The sequence below is a fragment of the Myotis nattereri genome, assembly GCF_964212035.1.
Source record: "Myotis nattereri genome assembly, chromosome: 4".
In the NCBI taxonomy this organism is placed as follows: Eukaryota; Metazoa; Chordata; class Mammalia; order Chiroptera; family Vespertilionidae; genus Myotis; species Myotis nattereri.
The window spans coordinates 106318514-106344706 of NC_138079.1; the positions used below are offsets into that span (position 1 = coordinate 106318514).

At 47.1% G+C, this 26193-nt stretch overlaps 1 protein-coding gene across 2 annotated transcripts; it reads left to right on the forward strand.

The window, feature by feature from the left end:
- Positions 1 to 4732: 4732 nt before the first annotated feature.
- FUS (FUS RNA binding protein) lies at positions 4733 to 16114 on the forward strand. 2 transcript variants are annotated; one of them, XM_081089579.1, is made up of 15 exons: positions 4733 to 4832; positions 6184 to 6208; positions 6302 to 6453; positions 7189 to 7330; positions 7500 to 7687; positions 8119 to 8329; positions 9910 to 9944; positions 11376 to 11408; positions 12141 to 12244; positions 13041 to 13170; positions 13694 to 13795; positions 13928 to 14051; positions 14385 to 14485; positions 14944 to 15091; positions 15799 to 16114. In XM_081089579.1, the coding sequence occupies exons 1-15, from the start codon at positions 4820 to 4822 to the stop codon at positions 15836 to 15838; spliced, it is 1548 nt and encodes a 515-aa protein (XP_080945705.1). In that variant the 5' UTR covers positions 4733 to 4819; the 3' UTR covers positions 15839 to 16114. The 2 variants fall into 2 exon arrangements, with proteins under 2 accessions (XP_080945705.1, XP_080945706.1); XM_081089580.1 differs by having other exon boundaries at positions 4736 to 4832; positions 7192 to 7330.
- Positions 16115 to 26193: the final 10079 nt, after the last annotated feature.

Consider the following 26193-nt stretch of genomic DNA (forward strand, 5'->3'; position numbering starts at 1 on the left):
GCTATGTTAATACACCTTTGAAGAAAGCCGTGACCACCCTCGAGAGAGCACGTAACCTTGTTAACTATCCTGTAATCCAATCCTGGCCTTGCTTTCTCCCCCCGCCACGTAATCTTACTTACATTCCCTCCTTAATTTCAAGCATGAAAGAAATTGCAAAACTCTTATTTTTTCAGAACATTTGGGATCTTGCTCCTTGGCATATGTCATCCGTTTGATTCAAATAAACTCATAAAAATTCTCGACAGGTCTGGACGTTTCTTATGTTGACAGAGTCAAGCTTGGATACCTCCCAGCCCGCCATACACACCAGGCCGAGGGGCCAACAACACAGAACTTTCTAGTGGACATTCCAGCGCCCTTGCTTCATGCCACAGAATTGTGGACGTGAGAAACTCGCACCCCTGTGGAGACTTACAAGAATTTATTTGAGGCAAACTGATGACACTGCCGGGAGGCAAGATATCAAAATGCTCCATGAACAACAGCCCACTTTTGTCAAGAAGATGCTTTGGGGGCAGCAGCCGTTGGTGGAAAGTTCAGATGTTCTGGCCAGCACAGCAGCCCAAGCCTCAGTCTTTCAGGACCAGCTCTTGTGAAGGTCGTAATATCTGTTTAACAGATTCTCAGTATCATTAAAGGAATCTACGTAATCTGACTAAGTCACAGAGTCAAGCAGGTTTTCTCATAGCCCAGCCCAACAAAGATGATCAAGAGAGAGGCCTGGCACTCAGGAGGGTCCTGGCTGGGCACACATCAGGGGGCTGTAGGCAGGATGTAGATGAGATTGTCTAGAGCCAGTTTTTAACCTGGAATCTTTGCTAGGGGTCAGAGGATAATGTTCAGGGGATCACAGATTTGGAGAGGAAACCATTATAGTAGTCTCACTTTTTCCATGCTTTAAAAAAAAGGATTTTTGTTGATTTCAGAGAGGGAGTAAGAGATAGATACATCAATGATGAGAGATAATCATTGATTGGCTGCCTCCTGCATGCCTCCTACTGGGGACCTGAGCCTGCAACCCTGGCATGTGCCCTTGACCGGAATCGAACCCAGTCTGCAGGCTGATGCTCTATCCACTGAGCCACACCAGCCAGGGCTGGGCTGGATCTTTCCTATCTTTCTTTCCAGGAATGCCTCAGGCTGGGTACAATTTACATAGTGCTCAAGTGATGTTTGTGGAAGCATAGGGTTAAGAGTAGGAACTCTGAGCCACGCTGTCTGGGTTGGGAACCTGGCTTTGCCACTTTGTGTGCAGAAAGCCCAGGGCACAGCTTTTTTTTGACATTTCTGTGCCTATTTGTTCATCTGTAAAGTGTAATCCTCACATCTACCTTTTGTTGTGAGGAATAAGATTAAACAAGTTATACTCAAAGCACTCAGAAGAGTGCCTGACACTTGGTAAGATTTATCAAAGTGTTACCCTATTATAAATGTTATATATTTAATACTAGGGGCCCAGTGCACAAATTCGTGCACCTTGAAAAGAACTGTGGCCTGTGAGGCTGCAGTGGGTACAGGGGCGGGTCTTGGCCCATCCTCTGCCCCCCTGCCTGGCCCCTCCTGCCAAGGCTCCCTGTCCTGGGTCTGCCGGCAGCCCCTCTCCTGCTGCCACAGTGCCAGCCTCACTCTCACCCACTGACGGCCCGGGGCTGGCGCCAGCAGTGGGTGAGCAGAGCTGGTGCCGTTAGCGGGTGTGAGCGGTAGCTGCTGCCCCAATCGCCCCCCAGGAGCTGGGGGATATGGAAAAGCCCTCAGGGGCGATTGGGGCTGGCAGCCAGCGCTCACACCCGCTGACGGTGCCAAACGATTGGGACCAGGTCCAGGCACCAGTAGCAGGTGCAAGCGGCGGCTCCAGCACCAGCTGTGGGTGCAAGTGGGGCCAGCACCGGCAGTTGGGTGTGAGCAGTGACTCCGGCACTGGGAGTAGGTGCAAGCGGTGGCTGTTGGTTGTGATCGCCCCTCAGGAGCAGGGGGAGGTGGAGAAGCCCTGAGGGATTATTGAGGCCAGCAGCTGCAGCCGCTTGCACCCTCTGATGATGGCGTCGAGCGATCAGGGCCGGCACCAGGTGCTGGCAGTGGGTGCAAATGGGGCTGGCGCCAGCAGCAGGTGTGAGCGCCAGGCGAGACTGCAGTGCGGGGGAGCAAAGAATTTTCAGTAACCACGAGGCTTGCCCCGGTGACAGCAACCAGCGCCCCGCCTTGGTCTAGCGCCCCCACTCGCTTGCTCCACCATCCCACCACAGCCAACACCCACCATGTTATGAGCTCTGCTGCTTGCTACCAACGCCTGCCATGTTCCGCACTCACCCCCTGGTGGTCAGTGCATGTCTTAGCGACCGTTTGTTCGGCTGTTTGGTCTATTTGCATATTAGCCTTTTATTATATAGGATATAAATATTTCATTATTAAATGTTAGCTTTGTTATTAAATTGCCTCATTTATTTTGTACACCAGTGCATCCTCAGGTTCCAGAACAGTGCCTGGAACACTGTAGATACTTAATAAATATTTGTAGAATGAATGAATGAGTGGTGGACTTCCTTTTCCCTTACTCCAGAGTCACACTGCCCTCCCAGTGTGGGTGGGTGACAGGGTGTTCAAAGGCCATCAGGGCCTCAATCAGGGGGTTAGTAGAAGTTTGTGGGCAGGCCTAGGGAATACCTCTCAATTTTTCTCCAGGAATACGTGTCTAACCTAAAAAGGAACTTCTGGAACCCAGGTCAAAGGTAAGTTGGGCCCTAGCTGGTTTAGCTCAGTGGATAGAGCATCAGCCTGTGGACTAAAAGGTCCCAGGTTTGCTTCCAGTCAAGGGCACATGCCAGGGTTGTAGGATCAATCCCCAGTGGGGGGCATGCAGGAGGCAGCCAATCAATGATTTTCTCTCATCATTGATGTTTCTATCTCTCTCTCCCTCTCCCTTCCTCTCTGAAATCAATAAAAATATATATATTTTTAAAAAAGGTAAGTTGGGAAGGAAAATCTGCATGTGTACCAGGAACAATTTCCTTTGTCTTGTTTTATTTGATACATTCAAGTTTCCTTCTCTAGGCTAGGCTGATTAGAGTGCAAGTTGCAAGTTAATTTGAATTTCACTTTTTGGTCTTGGTCTCACAGGGAGTCAACAGGCTTCAGAACACTGCAAGTATCCCAGGAATCAACAAAAAGAGTGTTTCTCAGCCACATAGACCTGGATTCCAATGAGGCCCTCGGAGCCTGAGCTGCACTTGGACTCTGAGTCTCACTTTTCTTACCTATAAAATGGAGATACTCTTACTTTCTTCACAAGATTGTGATGGAAAATAATTGTGCATTTGAAACCACTTAAGCCCTATACAAGTGTCAGTTATTGTGGATCTTCCCATTGGTTCCTTGGTAGGGCTTCAGGGAAGTACACAGAGACCCCTACTCTAACCTCCGTGCAAGGGTCCCAAGGCTAGTCGGGGGCAAAGCTGTGGCGGTTTGGGTGGGCGATCAGAGCTGGACCAGACTAGGATCCAGGGGTCGTGGCTAAATCCTATGCTTTCTTGCAGGTCAAAAAATTATGATCAGCCTGGCCGGTGTGGACCCATGAACCAGGAGGTCACGGTTGGATTCCAGTCTGGCACATGCCCAGGTTGTGGGTTAGATCCCCATTGGGGAGGGGGGGGGGTGCAGGAGGCAGCCCATCCACGATTCTCTCTCCTCATTGATGTTTCTCTTTATCCCTCTTCCTTCTTCTCTCTGTAAAAATCAATAAAAATATTTTTAGCCCTAGCTGGTTTGGCTCAGTGGGTAGAACGTCGGGTCCCGGGTTCGATTCCGGGCAAGGGCACATGCCTGGGTTGCAGGTTTGATCCCTGGTAGGGGACATGCAGGAGGCAGCCCATCAATGATTCTCTCTCATCATTGATATTTCTCTCTCTCCCCTCTCCCTTCCTCTCTGAAATCAATAAAGATATATTACAAAAAAATAAAAATATTTTTAAAAAGCCACAACTTACAAATCCTGGTAAGGACTAAAGAAACGCAACCCCTAAAGACGGGGAAGTGGCCCGGCCAGTGTGGCCCAATGGTTGAGCGTCAATCAGCCTGGCCGGTGTGGACCTATGAACCACGAGGTCGCCGTTAGATTCCTGGTCGGGGCACAAGCCGGGGCGGCGGGCTCGATCCCCAGTGTGGGGCGTGCAGGAGGCAGCCGACCAACGATTCTCTCTCATCATCTCATCATTGATGTTTCTATCTCCCTCTCCCTTCCTCTCTGAAATCAATTAAAAAATATATATATATACATATAGAAGACGGTGAAGTGAAAACCGAGAGGCAGGGAGAGGGTCGGAGTGTGCTGTCAGGGGAGCAAGGGGCGCAGGAGCTCGCTTCCTGAGTGAAAGTGGGGCCCAGCGAACCGCGCCAGCCGAAGGAATTTCGGTTCCGCCCCGACTCTCAGTCGGCGGAAGCCCTGGCCCCTCGCCCCGCCCCCAGGGAATTAGACTCTACCATTATGCCTCTCAGGGGTGAAGGTAATCGTGGGCTATCCTCCAGAGCGAATCGGAGTTCTTTGTTAGAAAAAACATGACTATATATATTATTTGAAGACTCGTATGTTCTTAGTTAATGTGCTTCCCTTCTGCCTGCTCGGCCCTCCATGCTTTCCGAAGAGCGCGAGGGTTCCGGCCACACCCCCCTTGGCTTTCCGCACTTGGTACGGTCCCCCGCGGTACGTGGGCGGGCGGCGTACATAAACCTCGACGCAGGCGGCGGGGCGCTCAGTCCTCGCGGCGTCGGCGCTCGGTGGTGTGGGAGTCTTGTGGCGTGTCGGCCTGACTGCGCGTGCGCCGACATGGCCTCAAACGGTATGTAAGAGCGCGAGGCGGCGGCGGCGCGCCGACCCGGGCTCCTTCCCTCCCAGCGGGGCTTTTGTCTTTCGGTGGGACCGGGGCGGTGATCGCGTGTAAGGTCTGGTACCTCTGTGGCGGGAAGCAGCATCGAAGGGTGGAGGGGGAAGCCGAGGTCGCCATCTTGTTTCTCTGCTCCGATGCCTGGCGCGGGGCGGGCGGTCTCCCATTCGCAGTCCTGTTCCCTGAGGTGAGGGTTGGGAGGCACGATTCTTGGTGAGGTGAAATGTGAGGTACGGATGGAAACGCTCGGCTCCTGGCGCCCCTGTCCCCCGCTTCCCGGCCCTGCGCGCGGGCCGCTTTGTCGCAGTGCTGCATCCGGGCACTCGGTGCGCGCACGCGCCCTGCCGGCCCCTCCCCCCCATTTCGCGGCGCGAAGCCCCCTCCCGCCTCTTTTTGGCCCTTTTTGTCGCGAGACCCTCTCTTGGCTAAAGACTGCGCGGTGCCCGTCCCGCATGGACCTCGGTCCCCCACCCTCCGCGGGTCCCTCGGGAAGGGGCGGGACCACCCCGTTCCCTCCTGGGTTGCCACGCGGCGCGGGGCCGAAGCTCGGGCTCCCGGGCCGCGTGCCGGCTTAACGGTTGGCGAGTGGCGGTGGTTCCTGAGGGTCGTCCTCCGGCCTTGGGACCGGGCCTGAGCGTGTTCCCGCCCAGATTTCCTCTCTGAGGTGGGGACGCCGAGGAGCGGCCGCCCCAGGCCACACCCTCTCCCGGTCCCTTTGCCCTCTTCCTGCGGGGGCAGCCTGCACTGTGCGGAGGAGCGGGGCTGATCCGGCTGGGGCGCCCTCGTGGTGGCGTTTTAAAAGCGCTTTCACTACTTTTGGTTCTCGCGTCCCCCCTCAGCTCCGGGGAAGGCAGCGGGTGAGAGAGCGGGCCCAGTGGAGTTGTCTCCCGAGGCGAGCCCTTGGGTGATGGTCTCTGTCCTGTGGGGTCAGGTCTCCTGGTCCCTGGTTTTGAATGAACAGTCCACTCCCCAGTCTTCAGGTTGTGCAAAGGGTGGTGGCCCCTTTGGGGACGTGCCGGTTCTTTAGTTTTGTTCTTTGGTTGAGAGCGGCCACATCCGACCACGCTGCCTCCTGCTTGCGGCTGTAATTGAAACCCTGCCTCTCGCATCGCCCAGACCTCAGCTTGACTCCTGGTGACACCTCCCTCCTGGGGTGGGCGTGAGAAGGAGGTGGGTGTAGGTTTGTGCGGTTCAGCTCTTGGGATTTCCATCCAGAAAGGTCTCTGTAGAAATTTGCTTTTTCTTTATTGGGTTCTGCTTTCTTAGGGATGGCTGCAAGTGAGGTAATTGTGTTTTTCTTTCGCAGACTATACCCAGCAAGCAACCCAAAGGTGAGTGTCATTTCTGGGCTTCCCAAGTTTGCAGAGGGCAGGAGTTGCGATGTTTTCCTGATTGCTGGTTTTTTTCCCCTTTTCCCCTCGCAGCTATGGGGCCTACCCCACCCAGCCTGGGCAGGGCTATTCCCAGCAGAGCAGCCAGCCCTATGGACAGCAGAGTTACGGTGGCTACAGCCAGTCTGGGGACACCTCAGGCTATGGCCAGAGCACCTATGGTTCTTACGGACAGACCCAGAACAGTGAGTCCTCTTCCTGCTCCTTCTGAATGTTGCTTTTCTTAACCCCGAGCAGTGCTGAAATGTTGAAACTGTCCTGTGTTTCTTTTCCCTTATCTAACCCTTAAAACTCTTTGGAGTCTGAGTCCTTTCAAACAAAAATGCTCATCGGTTTGTAATTGTTTCCTTTTATTTTATTTTTTTACTTTCTGTTTGTGCTGCGCTTTTCCCTATTTCCCCTCAGCATGAAAGTGAAGTGTGTGTGTGTGTGTGGGGGGGGCGGGCGGGGGGGGGGGAGTATTCACTAAAGGAGAGAAAGTTTTAGGCTTTTAATACTTATAGGGAGAAAATAATTTACCTGAAGATGTTTGAAATTAGACTATTAAATGTCACATGCTACAGTGAGAGGTGAAATTTTCCCTGAATTATAAATAATCTGGGTTGTCCTACTTGTAGTGCAAACCCATGATCAGGTTGAAATGATGTGAGTAGGGATATCAGGCTGTGGTTAGTGGTGGTCCTGGAGACTGGCTTTGGGATTGGAACTCTGAAGTTGGTAGAAGTTGGAACATTAGCCTTAGGGTAGAGGAGAAGGGTACCTTTTTTTTGACTATGATTTGCACAATTTCTAAGCAGCTTCTAAGAGGCTGACTTTTAAAATATGGTAGCATTAGGTAATATGTAAGGTTTTTTCCCATCATTCTTTGCCTTTTCTTTTTCCTCTTAGCTTTTGTGACTTCCTTTCTCTTTTCCTTGTAGCAGGCTATGGCACCCAGTCAGCTCCCCAGGGTTATGGCTCAACCGGTGGCTATGGTGGTGGCCAGAGTTCCCAGTCATCTTATGGGCAGCAGTCCTACCCCGGCTATGGCCAGCAGCCCACTCCTAGCAGCACGTCGGGAAGGTAAGGAGTTGTGGAGAGGGTTGAATTGAGGAATGATGTTACCCCCAATAGGAGCAATTATGAGGAGTAATGGGGAGTGTCTTTGGATTTAGAGAATGGGGATGTACCAAAAGTGAAAGGAAGTAATGGACATGTTGGCATATAATTCTGTCTTTTTCCTTTTCCTTAGTTACGGTAGCAGTTCTCAGAGCAGCAACTATGGGCAGCCCCCGAGTGGGGGCTATGGTCAGCAGTCTGGCTATGGTGGACAGCAGCCTAGCTATGGACAGCAGCAAAGTTCCTATAATCCTCCTCAGGGCTATGGACAGCAGAACCAGTACAACAGTAGCAGTGGAGGTGGAGGAGGGGGTGGAGGAGGTGAGTGAGAAGGTGTCTTCAGTTTTGTCTCATATCTGTTTTCTATAAAGATGGATATTCTGCCTGGCCCTTGCCCTAAAAGGGTTCTTGAAAGTCTTGATTTCTTATTCCTTGACTGTCTTGTCTTTTTTTTTTTTTTTAAATGTTTTTATTGATTTCAGAGGAAGAGGGAGAGAGAGAAACATCAATGAGAGAATCATTGATTGGCTGCTTCCTCACACCCCCAATTGGGGATTAATCCCGCAACCTGGGCATGTGCCCTGACCTGGAATTGAACTGACCTCCTGGTTCATAGGTTGACACTCAACCACTGAGCTACACTGGCCGGGCTGTCTTTATTTCTAGTCACTATTCCCTGGTTGGTTGAACTGTTTTATGTTATTTCACAGTGTGTTTTTTTATCTTCTTAAGGTATTTTTTCTTCCTGACAGGTAACTATGGCCAAGATCAGTCCTCCATGAGTGGTGGCAGCGGCGGTTATGGCAATCAGGACCAAAGTGGTGGTGGTGGCGGTGGCTACGGGGGAGGCCAGCAGGACCGTGGGGGACGAGGCCGGGGCGGTGGCGGTGGTTACAACCGCAGCAGTGGTGGCTATGAACCCAGAGGTCGTGGAGGCGGCCGCGGAGGCAGAGGCGGCATGGGGTAGGTGTCTTGTGAGCCAGGGAGTAACATCACTGGCGGGGGATGTGGGGTTGCATGAATTCAGTACTTTAGAGCATGGTTAGTCTTATTACAGGGATTTGTCATGGCTTTGATGGGGGGGCATAGACTTTATTCCTCCATCACATTTTATTTTTGTGAGAGCTTGGGAGCCTGAACCCACACCTTTGAGTATTGACACATTTCCAAAGGAAAAGGAAAAGAAAAAATACATGGGTGTGTATGGATTGGAGTCATTGATATCCTAGGCAGGAAACATGGAAGTAAAGGCTTCTTTCTCTGCAAGGGAAACCGATGATCCCACTCCTAGTAATAGGGAAACTGGTTACTTGTGTTCCCATGTGTCCTTTAAGGGAGTTGTTAACGGTGAATCTGACTTCAGCTTCCAGGATTTGACTACTCTTCCCATATTCTGTAGTCATTTGAATCCATGAGCTTTATTGGCAGTAATTTGACTGACAGTGATGATTTTGTTTCTGACTTGCTTTGTGGGGTTATTGAAGTGTGCAGGCCATTTGGACAAAACACACTGGACAGTTGTATCCTACATATTTGCTTCACTGTCCCCTCCCCCTGGTTACCTGTCCAACTGGACCTTCCCTTCCTGCTGTAGTTGATTTGAAGTGAAACCTTCGATTTGATGTTAAAGCATGCGTCAAATCTGTTGGCAAATAGAAGGACCATACTCTTGTCTCCCTTGAAAAGGGGAGGATTGTCATCAGTGTTACTCCTTTTTTGGGGGGTGGGGGGTGGGGGAAGGTTTTTAAAGTGAAAATATGGTAAGTATTCAGAGGGTGGGTGGGGGCAATCTCAAAAACTGTACAGAAATGAGGAAAACTCTATTGTGTGCGTGTGTTTAATGCAAAACTTTAAAAAGAAAAAACAACTGTTATGTGACTGTTAACTTGCTCTGCATTTTATGTGCCACAGGTATGAAAGGTGACAATGCAAAATACTCCGCTCTTCTCGCAGTGTAGAAGGGGTGACCCCGGTGGTTGGGGGAAATAAAAAACGGCTCAGTAGTTAGGATAGGGTTTAGTTAGCTAAGTTTGTCTCGCTTTAAGGGGAAATTGCCTTTGGTTTTGACTTTTTATGGAATGGGGTTGGGTCTGCTTGCTGCTTTCAAAGCAAAAACCACAAAAATGTGTTCAGGGCTACCCCAGCCTGGTGTGAAATGTCTTCTGGGTAAATTGGGGGTAGGGTTTTTAAACCAACTACTGGGTTGTCAACCACTTGCTTGCAACAAGAGGAAAAAACATCTGCTACGTCGGAAGACCAACCAAGGAAAATGGGTCATTTTTTTTTCCAGAGGAAATAGTTATAACCTTTTAAAGCAAAATTCTTAAAAAACTGTGTCTAAGAAATTTGCACACGTGTGTGTGACATGATCAAAGGTCAGACAAGGGGTGGTCAGGAAGGGGCATGTATTTTAGTAGCCACTTGTATCTTTTTCCCAAAACACATACCCTTGTTTGGGGAATACTAAAACAAAAAAACACAAAAAACGCCCGTTTGTAGCCGTTGGAAGCTTCATGTCCTTTCTTCTAACTTGTCTTCTCCAGCGGAAGTGATCGTGGTGGCTTCAATAAATTTGGTGGTAAGTGAACAGAGTTTCCAAAATTCCCAACTCTCCCAGCAATGCTTTGTCTGATTGTTCATTTGCCAGATGTCTTAGCGTGTTTTAAGTGTCAAAGGTTTTGAAGTGTCCAGAACCACCTCCAGAAAGGGGTGGGGTGGAATGCCACCTGCTGCCAGATGTGTGCTAACGAGGCAGGCAGGGGTAAGACTCAGCAGTCGACTTGCACCAAATTGGTTTGACTCAGGTCAGTAGGTGTTTAATGAGTGTTGCCACACCTGGTGCTTATGACCATGGCATTATGAAAAACTGGAGAGTGTGCTGGAACACGAACAAACTTGGCTCTAGGGTCCTTTTTGATCAGTGTGTTTAGGGTGTGTGTATGTATGTATGTATGTATACGTGTGTGTATGTAAAAGTGTAACAACCTCTACGTGTGTTAATTCTGGAAGAGGGATGTGAAATACTGCCCTGAGAATGGTGAAGTTGGTATATGCAGTATTTCTATAATAAATACTGAATGGTGTCAATTCAGTTCTACATATATGTATTTAAACAACTCTGATGGGCACATAGAAACTAGCTGTGGAAAGGAAGGTGTGGACCCCAAGAAAGGTTGGGAGCATGTGTGGCTCATGGGAAATAACCAGGTCTTAAACAGCACAAACTGAATTCATGAAAAATGGCAAATTTGAGAAGTCTGCCAGTAAGCTGGAACTTTTCTGGTTTGGTTCACAAAAGGTTTCTTGATTTGTCTCACCATTTAAAACCAAAGGCCCGGGTTCATGATTTTGGTGTCATTGAATGTGGGTACAGTGTGTGTATATGGTGAATTCAGAGAAACTTTGGTCAAAGATGGTCTCTGGAAAAAAATAGGCTGCATTATGGAAATAAAGCTATTATATATGTTTTTAATTTTTTAAATTTTCATACGTGGTTTTGGGGAAACAACATGGTTTTAAGAATGGTTTCTAAAGAAAAAATTAAAAATTGTTCCACAAGGAATAAGTGTCTTTGGTGTTAAAAAGTATGGAGAAACTGGATGGATGCATATCACATTGCTGGTGGTGAGCCCATTTCTCTCTGGGGTGAGAGAATAGGGCCAAATTATGAGTTGGTTTGTTAACTTAAATGAGTTTCCCTTTTGGCCCCCCACCTCCCCCCAATCTGTGCTGAGGACATTTCCCAGCCTGAGCTGGGGGAGGCAGCATTTTCTGAAGTGCGGAGTTGTCCCTGGAGGGACTCAAGTTACATACAGATCTTAAGGGGCCTGTGTCTTCTTCCCCAGCCATGCCTTGGATTTTCTCTGGGGTTTGGAGTGAGACTGTGAGCACTTAACTGATATTTTGCAAGATTTTGGATTTGTTTTTAAGTTTTTTCTTTGTCAGTCTCTACCTGTTGACTAACCGCTCCTCTTTCCTTGTTTTTTCTTTCCCCCCCATGTTACTTAAGGCCCTCGGGACCAAGGATCTCGTCATGACTCCGGTGAGTCCACAGGTGGCTAAAATGGTATTGGGACCTTTTCTGGATGTTACTTGAGAGAGAGCAGGGGTAGAGAAGGAAAACGGAGGGGAAGGGAGGGACTTTAGGTGTAGCTATAGTGATTTATAAATAAAGGTATCAGAAATAACATACAGTTTACTCCCCCAGCAATTTAGTAGGTCTGGGAGGAGCCCAATAACTAGTCTTGCATTTCTAACTAGTCTTAAGAGTGCTGATACATCTGTATGGTCCATGCACCTGAACTGCTGGTTTAAAGTATAGGTTTTTAAGATGTGAATCATGACCAAATTAGTGAACACAAAAGACTCATATAGGGAAGCATTTAGTGTATCTTTGTTTTGATGATGCTTGTACTGGATTTTAATGTAAAATGGGTTTTTTACCTTGGGATCTTCAATTAGAGTTTTACAAACATTGGTGCACTTAATTGTGTGATCTTGGGCAGTTAACTCGAGCCCTGGTTTCTGTAATGGTTATTAGCATATTTGAAAGGATAGTAGTAGAACTAATTTTAAATTTGTGAAATGGGTACCACATAGGCACTCAAATAATAAAAAATAGAGGTGTAATTTTTTTTGTCTGATGTAAACCAAATTGCATTGGTTGTTTAAGAATTTTTTCCTTTGAAATATCAGGTATTAGGTGAAGAGTCACTGACTCATTTTACCGTTGCTTGTTTTCTAATTCATGTTTTCTTCTGCATTACACAAACAGAACAGGATAATTCAGACAACAACACTATCTTCGTACAAGGCCTGGGCGAGAATGTTACAATCGAGTCTGTGGCTGATTATTTCAAGCAGATTGGTATTATTAAGGTACTTGTGGATCAGGGTGGTGCTTTCTATCTGTTTCAGACTTTTGGATTTCACATATTAGTAAAAATAAATGTCTTAATGGTTATAAACTTAATTTGATGAGGAAGGAGCATTTGTTGATATTTTATAAGAGGAATAACACAAAGACAATTGATAAAAGGACTATTCTAGACTTTTGAATTTGTAAGCTACAAATTTAACTAGAGGCCCTGTGTTCAAATTCATGCACCAGTGGGGTCCCTCAGCCTGGCCTGTGGGATTGGGCCGAAACCAGCTCTCCAACATCCCCCGAGGGGTCCCAGATTGCGAGAGAGCACAGGCCAGACCGAGGGACCCCACTGGTGCACGATTGGGGATGGGGAGAGACACAGGTTGGCCAGCTGGGAAGGGATGGAGGGAGGGCTCCAGGGCATGTCCAACAGGTCTCCCTCAGTCGAATCAGCTGGACCCCAGCAGCAAGCTAACCTACTTGTTAGAGCGTCTGCCCCCTAGTGGTCAGTGCATGTCATAGCAAGCAGTTGAGCAGCCTTAGCATATCTTTAGCATATTATGCTTTGGATGAATGGAAGACTGGACACTTGGCATATTAAGCTTTTGTTATATTGGATATGATTTGAGAGACAGTGGGAGCCATTGATTTTCACTCAAGTTACATGTGAGATGGAAACTAGTAACTGGGAAGAGAGGAGCTGAAGTATGGTTACAATGAACCTCAGGTTCTAGAGGAGGAAGTTAGAAGGGTGGTAGAACTATTATGTCCTGTAAGCCTGATGTTATCTCATGTTGCCTTTTTCAGACAAATAAGAAAACAGGACAGCCCATGATTAATCTGTACACAGACAGGGAAACGGGCAAGCTGAAGGGAGAGGCAACAGTATCATTTGATGACCCACCTTCTGCTAAAGCAGCTATTGACTGGTTTGACGGTATGTATGAGGAGGCTGGTGTCAGTGGGGAGATCGGGCAAGCAAGCCTTGGGAAACGGACTACGTTTTGAGTCTTTCAACATTTGCTCTATCTGCGACTTCAAGTAGTCTTTATTTTTGATTATATCTCTTTAGATTATAAGCCTTTTCAGGAAGGCAGAGTCTTAGCTTGTTGATTGTATCTAGTGTTCTTTTCCAAGCATGTCAAATGAGGCATCCGGCCCACTGGCCGTGAGTTTGACATGCTTGTTTTAGACTCGGGTCTTAATAAAAAGGTTCCCCCCCCCCCTTTTTTTGGAATATGTTTTTATTGATTTTACGGAGAGGACGGGAGAGTGATAGGGAGAGAAAATCATTGATCGGCTGCTTCCTGCACACCCTGTATTGGGGATCAAGCCCGCAACCCGGCATGTGCACTGCCCGGGGAATCGAACCCTGACCTGGTTTGTTGGTTTGAAGCTCAACCACTTAGCCACACCGGTCAGGCAAAAGCCTCCTCTTTATACCTTCTTTATTTCTTTAGGTAAAGAATTCTCTGGGAATCCTATCAAGGTTTCATTTGCTACTCGGCGTGCAGATTTCAATCGAGGTGGTGGCAATGGTCGTGGAGGCCGAGGGCGAGGAGGTGAGGAGTTATTTCCTGATGTTAGTGTAAAGAGGTGATGGGAAGAGGGGAGAGCATCGTGAGGGCTTGCATAGAAAGGTTAGATTAACTAAACATGGAAGGGGGCCAGACCCATATTTGGATCTACACTAGGACCCATGGGCCGTGGAGGCTATGGAGGTGGTGGCAGTGGTGGCGGTGGCCGAGGAGGATTCCCAAGTGGAGGTGGCGGTGGCGGAGGACAGCAGCGAGCTGGGGACTGGAAGTGTCCTAATCCGTGAGTGAAACTTTTTGCTGTCTTACATGTGTGCCCTTTGATGTTATGGTAGAGTTGTGTGTTTTTCAAACTAGTAAAGCCAGGGCTGCAGTGATAGGGACAGATGGCCAAGAGCTTACCTCCTAGGTAAGGTAACTGTAGTGGGAAAGGTATTGGACTGGGTTCACTAATTTGCAGTTTTTGTTCCTGTGTCTGAGAAGCAAGCCTTTTACCTTTTTTGAGGCCTCAGGGTTCAATTTTCTTTCTGTAAAGTCACTGGAATCTGAGTCTATTTCTAATTCTATGTCTTGCCCTACTCTCCACCCCTACAAATTAATTGTTCCTTTTCCTCAGTACATGCGAGAACATGAACTTCTCTTGGAGGAATGAATGCAACCAGTGTAAGGCCCCTAAACCAGATGGCCCAGGAGGGGGACCAGGAGGCTCTCATATGGGTAAGGAAAAGGCAGAGCTGGTAACAAGCATTTGGGACCAAAAAGCCCTTAATTTTTTTGGGGGTGGGGGTGGGCTAGAAGGGAAAAAAGGGAGGCATATGTAATACTTTTGACAATGAAAATTTAATTTTTAAAAAAGCCCTTAATTTTAACACATTGTTTGTGGGTAGTTTTTATCGCGCCCTAACAGGTGGCGCGGGCCATTTTTGCTGATTTTTTGCGCAAATGGCAACAACGCTCAGTAAAATTAACGATAACTTTAGTTTACGTATTTATACGTTACCCGCATTCTACTGCTAGTCTATAAAAAACGTATTAATACGTGTCCCGCGCTCTACTACACTGGTAGAACGATAAATACGTAAAACGTGTAAACACGTTTCCCGCATACAATGTGTTAAAGCAGGGAAGTTAGGGGGGATTTTGGGATATGATATATCATATTTCTTTTGTCCTAGGGGGTAGCTATGGAGATGATCGTCGTGGAGGCAGAGGAGGCTATGATCGGGGCGGCTACCGAGGCCGAGGCGGGGACCGTGGGGGCTTCCGAGGGGGCCGGGGTGGTGGGGACAGAGGTGGCTTTGGCCCTGGCAAGATGGACTCCAGGTAAGTCTAAATTGAAATAAAACTAATTGAACAGGTCATGGGATTGAAAGGTTTTTGTTTTTTTTAAATATATTTTTATTGATTTCAGAGCAGAAGGGAGAGAGAGAGAGAAACATCATTGATCGGCTGCCTCCTACACGCCCCCAACTGGGGATTGAGCCTGCAACCCAGGCATGTGCCCTTGACTGGAATCAAACCTGGGACCCTTCAGTCCGCAGGCATATGCTCTAGCCTAGCCGTGAGCAAACTACGGCCCGTGGGCCGGATTCGGCCTGTTTGAAATGAATAAAACTTTAAAAAAAAAAAAAAAAAAAAGACGGTACCCTTTTATGTAATGATGTTTACTTTGAATTTATATTAGTTCACACAAACACTCCATCCATGCTTTTGTTCCGGCCCTCCGGTCCAGTTTAAGAACCCATTGTGGCCCTTGAGTCAAAAAGTTTGCCCACCCCTGCTCTAGCCACTGAGCCAAACAAGCTAGAGCAGGATTGCAAGGTTTTGTTGAGAAAGTTGTTCCGTTTTGAGGGTGAGATTGTTAAACAGATTGTAACCATTGTAGGGAAGGAAGGAGGGGATGAAAATTATCTCTGGAAACTAATCTGTATACTCAGTACTTAGAGAGATGAGACATTTCTTGGGCTAGGATTTTGGGGTTGGGATGAGAGGTTGGTAACTCAGACCTTAATGGATACTCTTTCTTGCAGGGGTGACCACAGACAGGATCGCAGGGAGAGGCCATATTAGCCTGCCTCCTGAAGTTCTGGAACAGCTTTTCTTCTATACCCAAGTGTGACCCTTGTTGTTTTGTAACTTTCCAACTCCTGACCCACCCATGGGTTTTTTGTGTCGGACTATGTAATTGTAACCATATATCTGGTTCCCATTAAAAACCATTTTAGTTAAATTTTCTTCCTCTACCCTCTCTTCTGAGGATTGATGTCCAGGTCAGGAATGTGGGGTGTTTCCCTCTTTCAGATAATCCTGCCCAGCGGGAACTGGAATAAAGTGTTTGATACTTGGTCCTGGGGAGAAAACGTTAAGTGGTCTCCTTAAAAGTAGAGATTAAACTCATCACAAAGTCAGGTGTCTAAATGGGGTAAATGAACATGTGATGTCATGAGTGTTGCCCCAAACATGCCCAACTCTGTGAACAAACTTTTAGCACATTTATTTACATGCTGGTCTTAGTGAATTTACTATTTACAGTAGCCTTACCCTCTTTAAAGACTCTTGGCTCTTTTTACACTTTTTAAAGTGTGGGGCTCAAATCAGAATTGCCTTTAGGGGCAGTATTCAAATATGACCATGACTAGAGGCCCGGTGCACAAAAGTGCACTCGGAGGAGGAGGTGTCCCTCAGCCTGGCCTGTGCCTTCTCGCAGTCTGGGACCCCTTGGGGGATGACCACCTGTTGGCTTAGGTCTGCTTGGGGGGGGGGGGATTAGGCCTAAGCTGGCAGTCGGACATCCCTCTGGCAGCTGGGAGCCCTTGGGGGATGTCCCCATGCCAGCGGGCAGCAGGCCTAAGCTGCAGTTGGACATCCTTAGCGCTGCTGAGGAGGCGGGCCCGCCATCACCACTGTACTGGCAGCCATCAGCTTGGCTTGTGGCTGAGCAAGAGCTCCCCCTGTGGGAGGACACTGACCACCAGGGGGCAGCTCCTGCATTGAGCGTCTGCCCCCTTGTGGTCAGTGTGTCATAGTGACCAGTCATTCCCAGTCATTTAGATGGGAGGTAGTGCAGTCAGGTCTTTTGCGCAAAGGAGAGCGAGCATCTACTCACTACAGGGGTTCTGTGGCCTCACTGTAGACCGAAAAAGTAGGGTCATGTGACTGAGAATCAGAGTGATAGAGCCAGCATTGAGCCCTAGTGTTCTGACTTCATTTTCAATCTGAAACCATTTTTCCGAAGGGATCAAACTCAAATGTTTATTTGCTTAGACCTTTTTTTTTTTTTTTTTTTAATGTGAGCGAACTGTAAATTTGAGGGGAGAGGTTTGTGAAAGGTTCAGAGTGGGCCGGGGTCATGCACATTTATGACGACATGAGGTCGGTCATAATGTATCAAAGGAACTTTTATTTCAGGCACCTGGGTGCAGGTGGGCCGAGTCCAAAAAAGGAATCAGCAGTGACTGAAGGGGGAGGCAGGGTTTTATTACTCTAGAGGCCCAGTGCACAAATTCGTGCACAGGTGGGGTCCTTCAGCCTGGCCAGTGATCAGGCAGTCAGGGCCATTGCGTCAGGGTGAGGGAGACCTTGGGAGGTTGGCTGTGGGAACACACTGACCAGGGGGCAGCTCCTGCGTTGAGTATCTGCCCCCTGGTGGTCAGTTTGCATCATAGTGACCAGTCCTTTGGTCACTTAGGCTTTTATATATTAGTATATAGGTATATATAGATAGATGCTGGCTGCAAACAGTTCTGCTGATGTAAGGGTCTGGTCCATCCTTGGTTCCTCCCAGCACCAGATGTCCAGTGGTTATCTAGGCTATGCTGAGCTCAAGGCTGCAGGCTTTCTGCAAGATAACTGCTAAGCACAATAAGTTTTCTCTGCCCTGTTTTATTCTCAGTTTGAGAATGAAAGGAGATGGTAAGAAGGGGACAGGTTAACTGGGAAAGGAAGTTTAGAGGCATTACCTTGTATTTCAAGGTGCACCCCTAGTTTTCCTAAAGATGGGGCTTGGATAAAGGGAGGCAGTGGTCTACCTGGATCTCACAATCCTTGTACCCAGAAGGCTGAGGTCATTGCTATTATAAGATTTTAGGCTTGTATGAGGTGATGGTGGTGGTGGAGATGGGGAAAGGGTGGAGCCAATGAATTTGAAATCTTAGAACAATGCCCCTCAAACTTGAATGCTTTCCTGACCTTCCTCTCTGTCCCCCCCCTGCCCCCCCCCCCCCCCCAATTCTCAAATTGAGTTGAGAAAACTTGGCTGTACCTGCCAATCAGTTGTTGAGCATGCATTTCAGTTACATAGAACTGGAAATTAGAGCCAGCAGCAAAAAGTGCCTGGGAGCCCTGGTGGGAAAGTGCTTTCCTCTGGTGCGATTGTCGAGTATGCTGTATGCTGTAGGTGTTTTCTAAAGAGCTGATTGGTTCATCCTGAGGTCTCCCCTGACCAGACAAGCTCTGGCTTTACCCTCCCTACTGGGCGGGGTGCTCAAAAACCAAGAGTAGGCTGAGTGGCTGAACTTCCAGGCAATGATCTGAATTGGCCTTGGTACATGTGAGAAATTTAGAGCCAAGATTATAGCAGTTCTCTCCTTGGTGTGGCCAGGCTGTTTGATCTCTCAAATGATTGGTTTGAATGGCCTGATCTGGATCTCAGAAGTTTCTGCCTCACCTAGTAGGGTTCTGGGGTTGTGGTTTTCTTGGTCCCTGCTCCTAGGGGTAAAGGTTGAAGATCCTTGTGAAAACCTGAGTACTGACTGGGATTGTTGATATTACGTTCTTAATGTCCTTTAATGGGCTTCAGTGGTATTGGCTAGCCCTTAGGTAAAAGGTAATCTGACTAGTGGGTAGATCCATTGTGGGGACCTTTCTAGGAGAATGAATATCGACAAAAATAGCAGAGGATGTTGGTTCTGAGGAGCTGGTTCTGCTGCCAGCTCATTTGAAATTACATATATTTATATTTTATTGATTTTCCACAGAAAGGAAGGGAGAGGGAGAGAGAGTTAGAAACATCGATGAGAGAGAAACAGATCAGCTGCCTCCTGCACACCTCCCACTGGGGAGGTGCCTGTAACCAAGGTACATGCCCTTACCAGAATTGAACCTGGTACCCTTCAGTCCGCAGGCCGACGCTCTATCCACGAGCCAAACTGGTTAGGGCAAGCTCATTATTATTGAAAAAAATCTTAAAGCACTAGGTGCCTGGCTTTTCTTTTTATTATTTTAATTCTTTATTGCGTTTCCTGGCTTTTTTGAATTAGGATTGGGATTGGAACAGGCTAAGTAAGAAAGGAGGGTAGGTTGTGGGTGGGGAGAGGTACACTATAGGTCTGCTGGTCTCCTTTGATTCAGTTCAGTCTTTTTAGCTTTTTATCCTATCACATGCTGGGCCTGGCCAGTTTTTGTGTTTTTTTAAATACTGATTTCAGAGAAGGAGGGAGAGAAACATCAATGATGAGAGAAAATAATTAAATCATTGATAGGCTGCCTTTTGCATGCCCGCCACTGGCGATTGAGCCTAGGGTGATGCTCAACTAGTGAGCCATGCTGGCTGGGACTGGCCAGGTTTTATTGACTTCAGTATAGGGCCGAGGTTAAGTCATTGATGGGTAGACTAACAAGGAGTTAAGGTCTAGGGTCCAGCCCCTATGAGACTCCACTTCTTCATCCAGGTATGTTTGTTCCCACTTGGTCTGTCTCTTAATGATCTACCATGGGCTGTGATCTCACTTCCTATACTACTGTGCATGGGAACGAGAGGCTAAATTCGATGGGGATTCATCTGCAACCATTCCTCCCCAGTCTTTACAGAAATCAGACTCTTTACTACTTTTGGGCCTTCAGTATGTACAAAACCTTTAATTTTTAACTTTTTTTTTTTGGAAATAGTTTTAGTTTCCACAAAAATTATTGTTCTTGGTGTTGGCATATAAGGACTGAGGAACTGTCAGGTGGGTCCTGCCAGCAGATGTGGCTTTAGGTAAAGCTTGTAGAAATTGTCGGACTGTCAATACTAAGGTTTTAGAGGGGCTTTTGGAGACCATTGGATCTAAAATTCCTATTGTTTGCCCGGTTGGCATGCTTAGTGGTTGAGCGTTGACCTATGAACCAGGAGGTCATGGTTCAATTCCCGGTCAGGGCACATGCCCAGTGTTGCGTGCTCGGGTTTGCAGGTTCAGTCCCCAGTGTGGGGAGTGCAAGAGGCAGCCAACCAATTATTGATGTTTCTATTTTCCTCTCCAAAATAAAAAATAAAATTCTCATTGAGGCCAGGAACAGGCCGGAAAAGTGTGTTCCTCCTGAGCAGGAATTTGCTCTGCTGATGGGTAGTGCTCTCAGCTCCTTGGATTGTAATGTGGCTTTAGCCCTGGTGCTAGAGAAAGGGCTACTTTAATGAAGAACAATTGAGAGCCACCAGTGTGGGAACTGCAGACAAGGAAGGAACTTGGACTGTTGGCTTGAAGATTGGGGAATTGCTTGTGCTATAATGGGGGACCAAATTTAGGTGGCTTTACATGGGGAATTCCAAGGTGGGGGGGTGAGTGGGGTGAGTGGGATGCGTGTGGGAAAATAAATCCTTGAAGTGAGCAGGAGTCGAGCTCTTCCACCTAACACCACACACACTTCAGGCTGGCTGTGTTGCTCAATTGCCTGGATTCCCTGTAGCTGTTTAGTGTAGTGTCCTTGGGGCTTTGTAGACGCTTTAGGGTGGGAACTATGTTAGATCTAGGCTTTTCTATCTGCCCCCACCCCCTTAGATTTTGAGGGAAAGCTGGCCCGTCCTGTGTACTGTCTTGAGTAAAAAGGCAAATCCCTGTGTGGGAAGGCCTCTGCAAACCTGACTCAGTCTGAGATGGCAGGGCTGAATCCTCTATGTAGCTGTGTGTCTAAGTTGAATATGCACACGAACCATTGGACAATTTTGTTGGCATGTGGGTTCTAATTCAGTATGTAGGTCCAGGTCAGGTGCAAACTCTGGTGCTGCTGCTGCTGCTGCTGATTCAGTAGCATACTAATGCTGCGTACTCAAGTTCTGCAGAGACTCCTTTTCTGCTAATTCCCTCCACCTTTCCTGTGACGGGGAGCTTGATTGTACAAAACTTTTTTTTTTTTTTAAATATATTTTTTATTGATTTTTTACAGAGAGGAAGGGAGAGAGATAGAGAGTTGGAAACATCGATGAGAGAGAAACATCGATCAGCTGCCTCCCGCACATCTCCTACTGGGGATGTGCCCGCAACCCAGGTACATGCCCTTGACCGGAATCGAACCTGGGACCTTTCAGTCCGCAGGCCGATGCTCTATCCACTGAGCCAAACCGGTTTCGGCGATTGTACAAAACTTTTAAAAATATATATTTTTATTGATTTCAGAGAGAAAGAGAGGGGGAGAGGGAAACATCAATGAAGAAAGAATCATTGATCGGCTGCCTCCTGCACGCTCCACACTGGGGATCGAGCCTGCAACCCGGACATGTGCCCTGGCCAGGAATTGAACCCTGACCTGGTTCATAGGTTGAAGTTCAACCACTGAGACACCCAGGCCAGGCTGTACAACACTTTTTTTTTATATATATTTTACTGATTTTTTACAGAGGGGAAGGGGGAGAGATAGAAACATCGATGGGAGATAAACATCGATCAGCCGCCTCCTGCACTGGGGATGTGCCCGCAACCCACATACATGCCCTTGACCAGAATTGAACCTGGCACCTTTCAGTCCACAGGCTGACGCTCTATCCACTGAGCCACACAGGTTTCGGCTGTACAACACTTTCAACATAAACAACTCTACCTAGGAATTATGGAAAAGGCCACTCAGAAGGGTGGGACCTGCATGTGGATTTTTTCCTAATCAGCATAGGTCAGCCACACTGGCTTCTGTTCTTCTTTTCCCCCAGTCATGTGATGCTTAAAGATGTGAGCAAAAAAATAAGATTATTTCAGATCATATTCTAAACCATTGGGGAGCTAGGGACGTACAACTCAGAGATAATTGCTAAAATTAATGTGTACTTGCTTTAGGTCAGTTGGTGTAAATGAACAAAGCCCTAATTTCCCTGCTTTATAGGTGAGGATGTTGAGGCACAAACTGGCCTTGAGTCTCAGCTGTGAGAGGTGGAGCAGGGATTTGAATCTGTATCCTTTGGCTGTGGATTTTGTGTCCTTCACCACTATGTGGTACTGTGTGGAGAGCGGCTACAGCATGGGACAGGTTCAAGCCTCGGACTGACTTGTGGCAAAGCCACATACAAGTCCCAGCTTAGAGGGCAAAGCCCTCCCAGCACAATTATAGCCAAAAGGCTATGGTTGTAAGCTTGACCTTATAGTCCAACCCTGCAGTCCTACGTAGTTAAGGGATGTGGGCTGCGGTGGGGGTGGGGGTGGGGGTGGGGGGGCGCATGCAGCGAGTGCTGCCAAAGCAAGGCCCTGATAGAGTTCAGAGAATGGCAACAACAGAAAAGATTTGAAATTCGCAAGAACATTGTAAACATCTTGCCCTTGTTTTGCTTTGTGTGATCTGAATAAAAAATAAAGCTTTGGCTTACAGGCTGTGTCACTGTTTCCTCATCCAGGCCCAGTGATCCACCTGGTCCCAACTGTATTGTCTTGTCTGTTTTCTTTAATCCTTCACCGCCCCTCCTCAGGTTTACCCCTGGCCATGCTGGACGTGGTTCAATGCTGTGTTTAAAGACTGGTAGAACTCAGTTCTGCTGTGTCCATCCCTCCCCCAACCCCCTCAAAGAAAAGGAAAAGGGAAGCTCCCAAGAAAATTTTTAAACTTAGTTTCTCTTTTGCCTCAGGCCTGCACTGGTTTTTGTAGCTTCTCTCTCTTTTTTTAATATATTGTATTGATTTTTTAAAGAGGAAGGGAGAGGGATAGAGAGCCAGAAACATCGATCAGCCGTCTCCTCACACCTCCCACTGGGGGTATACCCGCAACCAAGGTACATGCCCTTGACCAGAATCGAACTTGGGACCCTTCAGTCCGCAGGCCGGTGCTCTATCCACTGAGCCAAACTGGCCAGGGCATGTAGCTTCTCTTTTTAAGACTATCAGTTATACAAGGAAGTGTTAGCTATGGCCACATCTCATGGGAATCATAAGGTTTCTGTGAAGTTTTTTTTTTTTTTTTTAAATATATTTTATTGATTTTTTACAGAGAGAGGGAGAGAGATAGAAACATCGATGAGAGAGAAACATCGATCAGCTGCCTCCTGCACATCTCCTACTGGGGATATGCCTGCAACCCAAGTACATGCCCTTGACCGGAATCGAACCTGGGACCTTTCAGTCCGCAGGCCAACGCTCTATCCACTGAGCCAAACCGGTTTCGACTGAAGTTTTAAAAAAAATATACTGCCCTAACTGGTTTGGCTCAGTGGATAGAGAGTTGGCCTGCGGACTCAAGGGTCCCAGGTTCGATTCTGGTCAAGGGCATGTACCTTGGTTGCGGGCCCATACCCAGTAGGGAGTGTGCAGGAGGCAACTGATTGATGTTTCTCTTTCATCGATGTTTCTGACTCTATCCGTCTCCCTTCCTCTCTGTTAAAAAATATATATTTAAAAATATATACTGTTAGACACAAGGGGTACATAGTAGCTGTCATTCATCGATTGCTTTTTATATGCAAGACACTTGCACAGAGGTTGGGAAGATTTTCTTTTTTAAGTCTTCACACGATATGTTTATTTTTTTAAAAAAGAGCATGGAAGGGGTGGGGGGAGGGAGAGAACCATTGATACGAGAAACATTCATCAGCTGCCACCGGTACTCTCTACGCCCCAACCAGGGATCCAACCCGCAACTTAGGTATGTGCCCTGACCGGGAATTGAACCCACAACCTTTTTGGTGTATGGGATGACACTCCAACCAAATTCCAACCAACTGAGCCACCTGGTTAGGGTAGAAAGATGTCTTTTTATGGGGCTCAGTCTCATTATAGTCCTGGGTGAAAATATACCATGACAATATGGTTTGCATTACACAGAGACTCTGTAGGAAGTGTCCTGGGGCCCAGAGGAAGGCATTCAATGTGAACACTAGGACAGGTAAATTAAGGTGTTCAGAAGTAAGGGACCATCATGTGCTAGGGCACAGGGTGTGAACAAATAGGGATGCTGGGACCATGGGGTAGGTAGAGAGGAAGATAGGAGAGGTTGAGTAGGCTCTTACAGGCTGGGCTGGAATGAGAGTTAAGGTATCCTAATATTAGACTTGAAAGTCCATTTCCATGGTCAGTTTTGATCACCCAGGTCCTTGAAAGCAGGTAAGACATTAGGCATAAACCAGAGGGGGCCAGTGAAGTTGAAAAGCAAGGCAATTGCAAGACTGACTAATACCTAGGCTTTATGGAACATGGTAAGATTTCTGTTAGGCTGCTGCTGTTGCCACATGTCAAGATACTAGGTGTACTGGTTAATGATGCGGATTTTTTTCAATAGCTGGAGTTCCACATATGTTGATATATATGCGATTTGATATGTATGCTATTTTGTTATGACGACAAGCTTCAAAACTTCATATGTCAAATTTGCTGAAGATGTTAACATCATAGATATTTTTACACTTAAAAGTGTCAAATTTGCCGAGACCGGTTTGGCTCAGTGGATGGAGCGTCGGCCTGCGGACTGAAGGGTCCCGGGTTCGATTCCGGTCGGGGGCATGTACCTGGGTTGCGGGCATATCCCCAGTGGGGGATATGCAGGAGGCAGCTGGTCGATGTTTCTCTCTCATCGATGTTTCTAACTCTCTATCTCTCTCCCTTCCTCTCTGTAAAAAATCAATAAAATATAAAAAAAAAAAAAGTGTCAAATTTGGTGCCCAAAAAACATTTTTGGGAAGTTTTAATTCATGATTTTGAAGAAAAGTGCTGCTGAATACTTCGGGAAGCTTATGGTGAACAGGCTCCATCTCAAGATACTTGTGAGCGCTGGTTTAAACGCTTTAAAAGTGATGATTTCGATGTGAAAGACAAAGAACATCCAGGTCAACCGAAAAAGTTTGAAGACCAACAGTTACAAGCATTATTGGGTGAAGATGCGTGTCAAACTCAAAAACAACTTGCAGAAAGATTAAACACTGCTCAGCAAACAATTTCCGATCATTTACAAGCAATGGGAAAGATTTTTAAAGGGAGGAAAATGGGTGCCACATCAACTGAACAAAAGACAAATGGAAAACTGAAAAGTCGTCAGTAAAATGTTGCTTCAACGACACGAAAGTAAGTTTTTTGCATCGACTTGTGACTGGCGATGAAAGTGGATTTATGTTGAGAATCCCAAACGCACAAAGTCATGGGTTGATCCAGGTCAACCATCAACATGGGCTGCAAGGCCAAATCACTTCGGAAAGAAGACAATGCTCTGTGTTTGGTGGGATCAGGAAGGTGTGGTGTATTATGAGCTTCTAAAACCAGGTGAAACCATTAATATTGATCCCTACTGACAACAAATAATCAATTTAAACCACACTTTGATCATGAAACGCCCAGAATGGGCCAGAAGACACGGCAAAGTAATTTTGCTTCATGATGAGGCACCATCACACACTTCAAAACCAATTAAAGACACATTAAAAGATCTTGCCTGGGAAGTATTAACCCACCCACTGTATTCACCAGACCTTGCTCCTTCAGATTACCGCTTGTTCCGATTGATGGCACACGTACTTTCTGAGCAGCACTTCAAAACGTACGAAGAAGTGGAAAATTGGGTCTCCGAATGGTTTGCCTCAAAACAAGAAAAGTTCTATTGGGACGGTATTCACAAATTACCTGAAAGATGGGGAAATGTGTAGCTAGCAATGGACATTACTTTGAATAAAGCACTTTTGATGTTTCTCTTTAAATTATCGTGTTTTCTTTGATTACAAAATCCACTATTATTAACTGGTACACCTAATACAGGGTTGGTAAAAGGAAGAGAGATTCACTTTTGGAAACGGTAAGGTCCTTGCAGAACATGTGATTGAACATATCTCGGATTGAATAAGGCTCGAGAAGACTTGGTAGAAGAGGGTTGAGGATGGATCAGCATTTTATGGGTAACTGGCCAAAGAAAGGACTAGGGCATGGGGTTCTGAGGTGTGGGGGCTGATTCCCACCTTTTGGGAAGCTTACATTTTCTCCTGGAGTCCCAAGTAGCATTAGCTATCGCACTTGACAGGGACCACATTTTCCCGTCTTGGTAGACTCCTATAGCTAACCGCCTGTTTTCTCCTGTTGCTCTGGTGACCCAGGTCAGAATAGGGAAATGTTGCACAGACTCAGAGTGAGATCCTACATACACCCCAGAAGGAGTGTGTGTGGGGAATAAACACTGCATTTGCGTCATCTAGGTGAGGGTATTGAAATGAAATCTTCTCGTAGCTTTGTTCATTGTGGGTTAGCATATCATTTTGAGTGGCACAGAACCAATTACCTTAT

Bases quoted from the DNA above. Each gene is read 5' to 3' on its own strand.
- FUS (XM_081089579.1), top strand. The intron at 6,454-7,188 runs GTGAGTCCTCTT...TTTTCCTTGTAG, and splicing joins TTACGGACAGACCCAGAACA to CAGGCTATGGCACCCAGTCA. The intron at 14,052-14,384 runs GTGAGTGAAACT...CCTTTTCCTCAG, and splicing joins GACTGGAAGTGTCCTAATCC to TACATGCGAGAACATGAACT.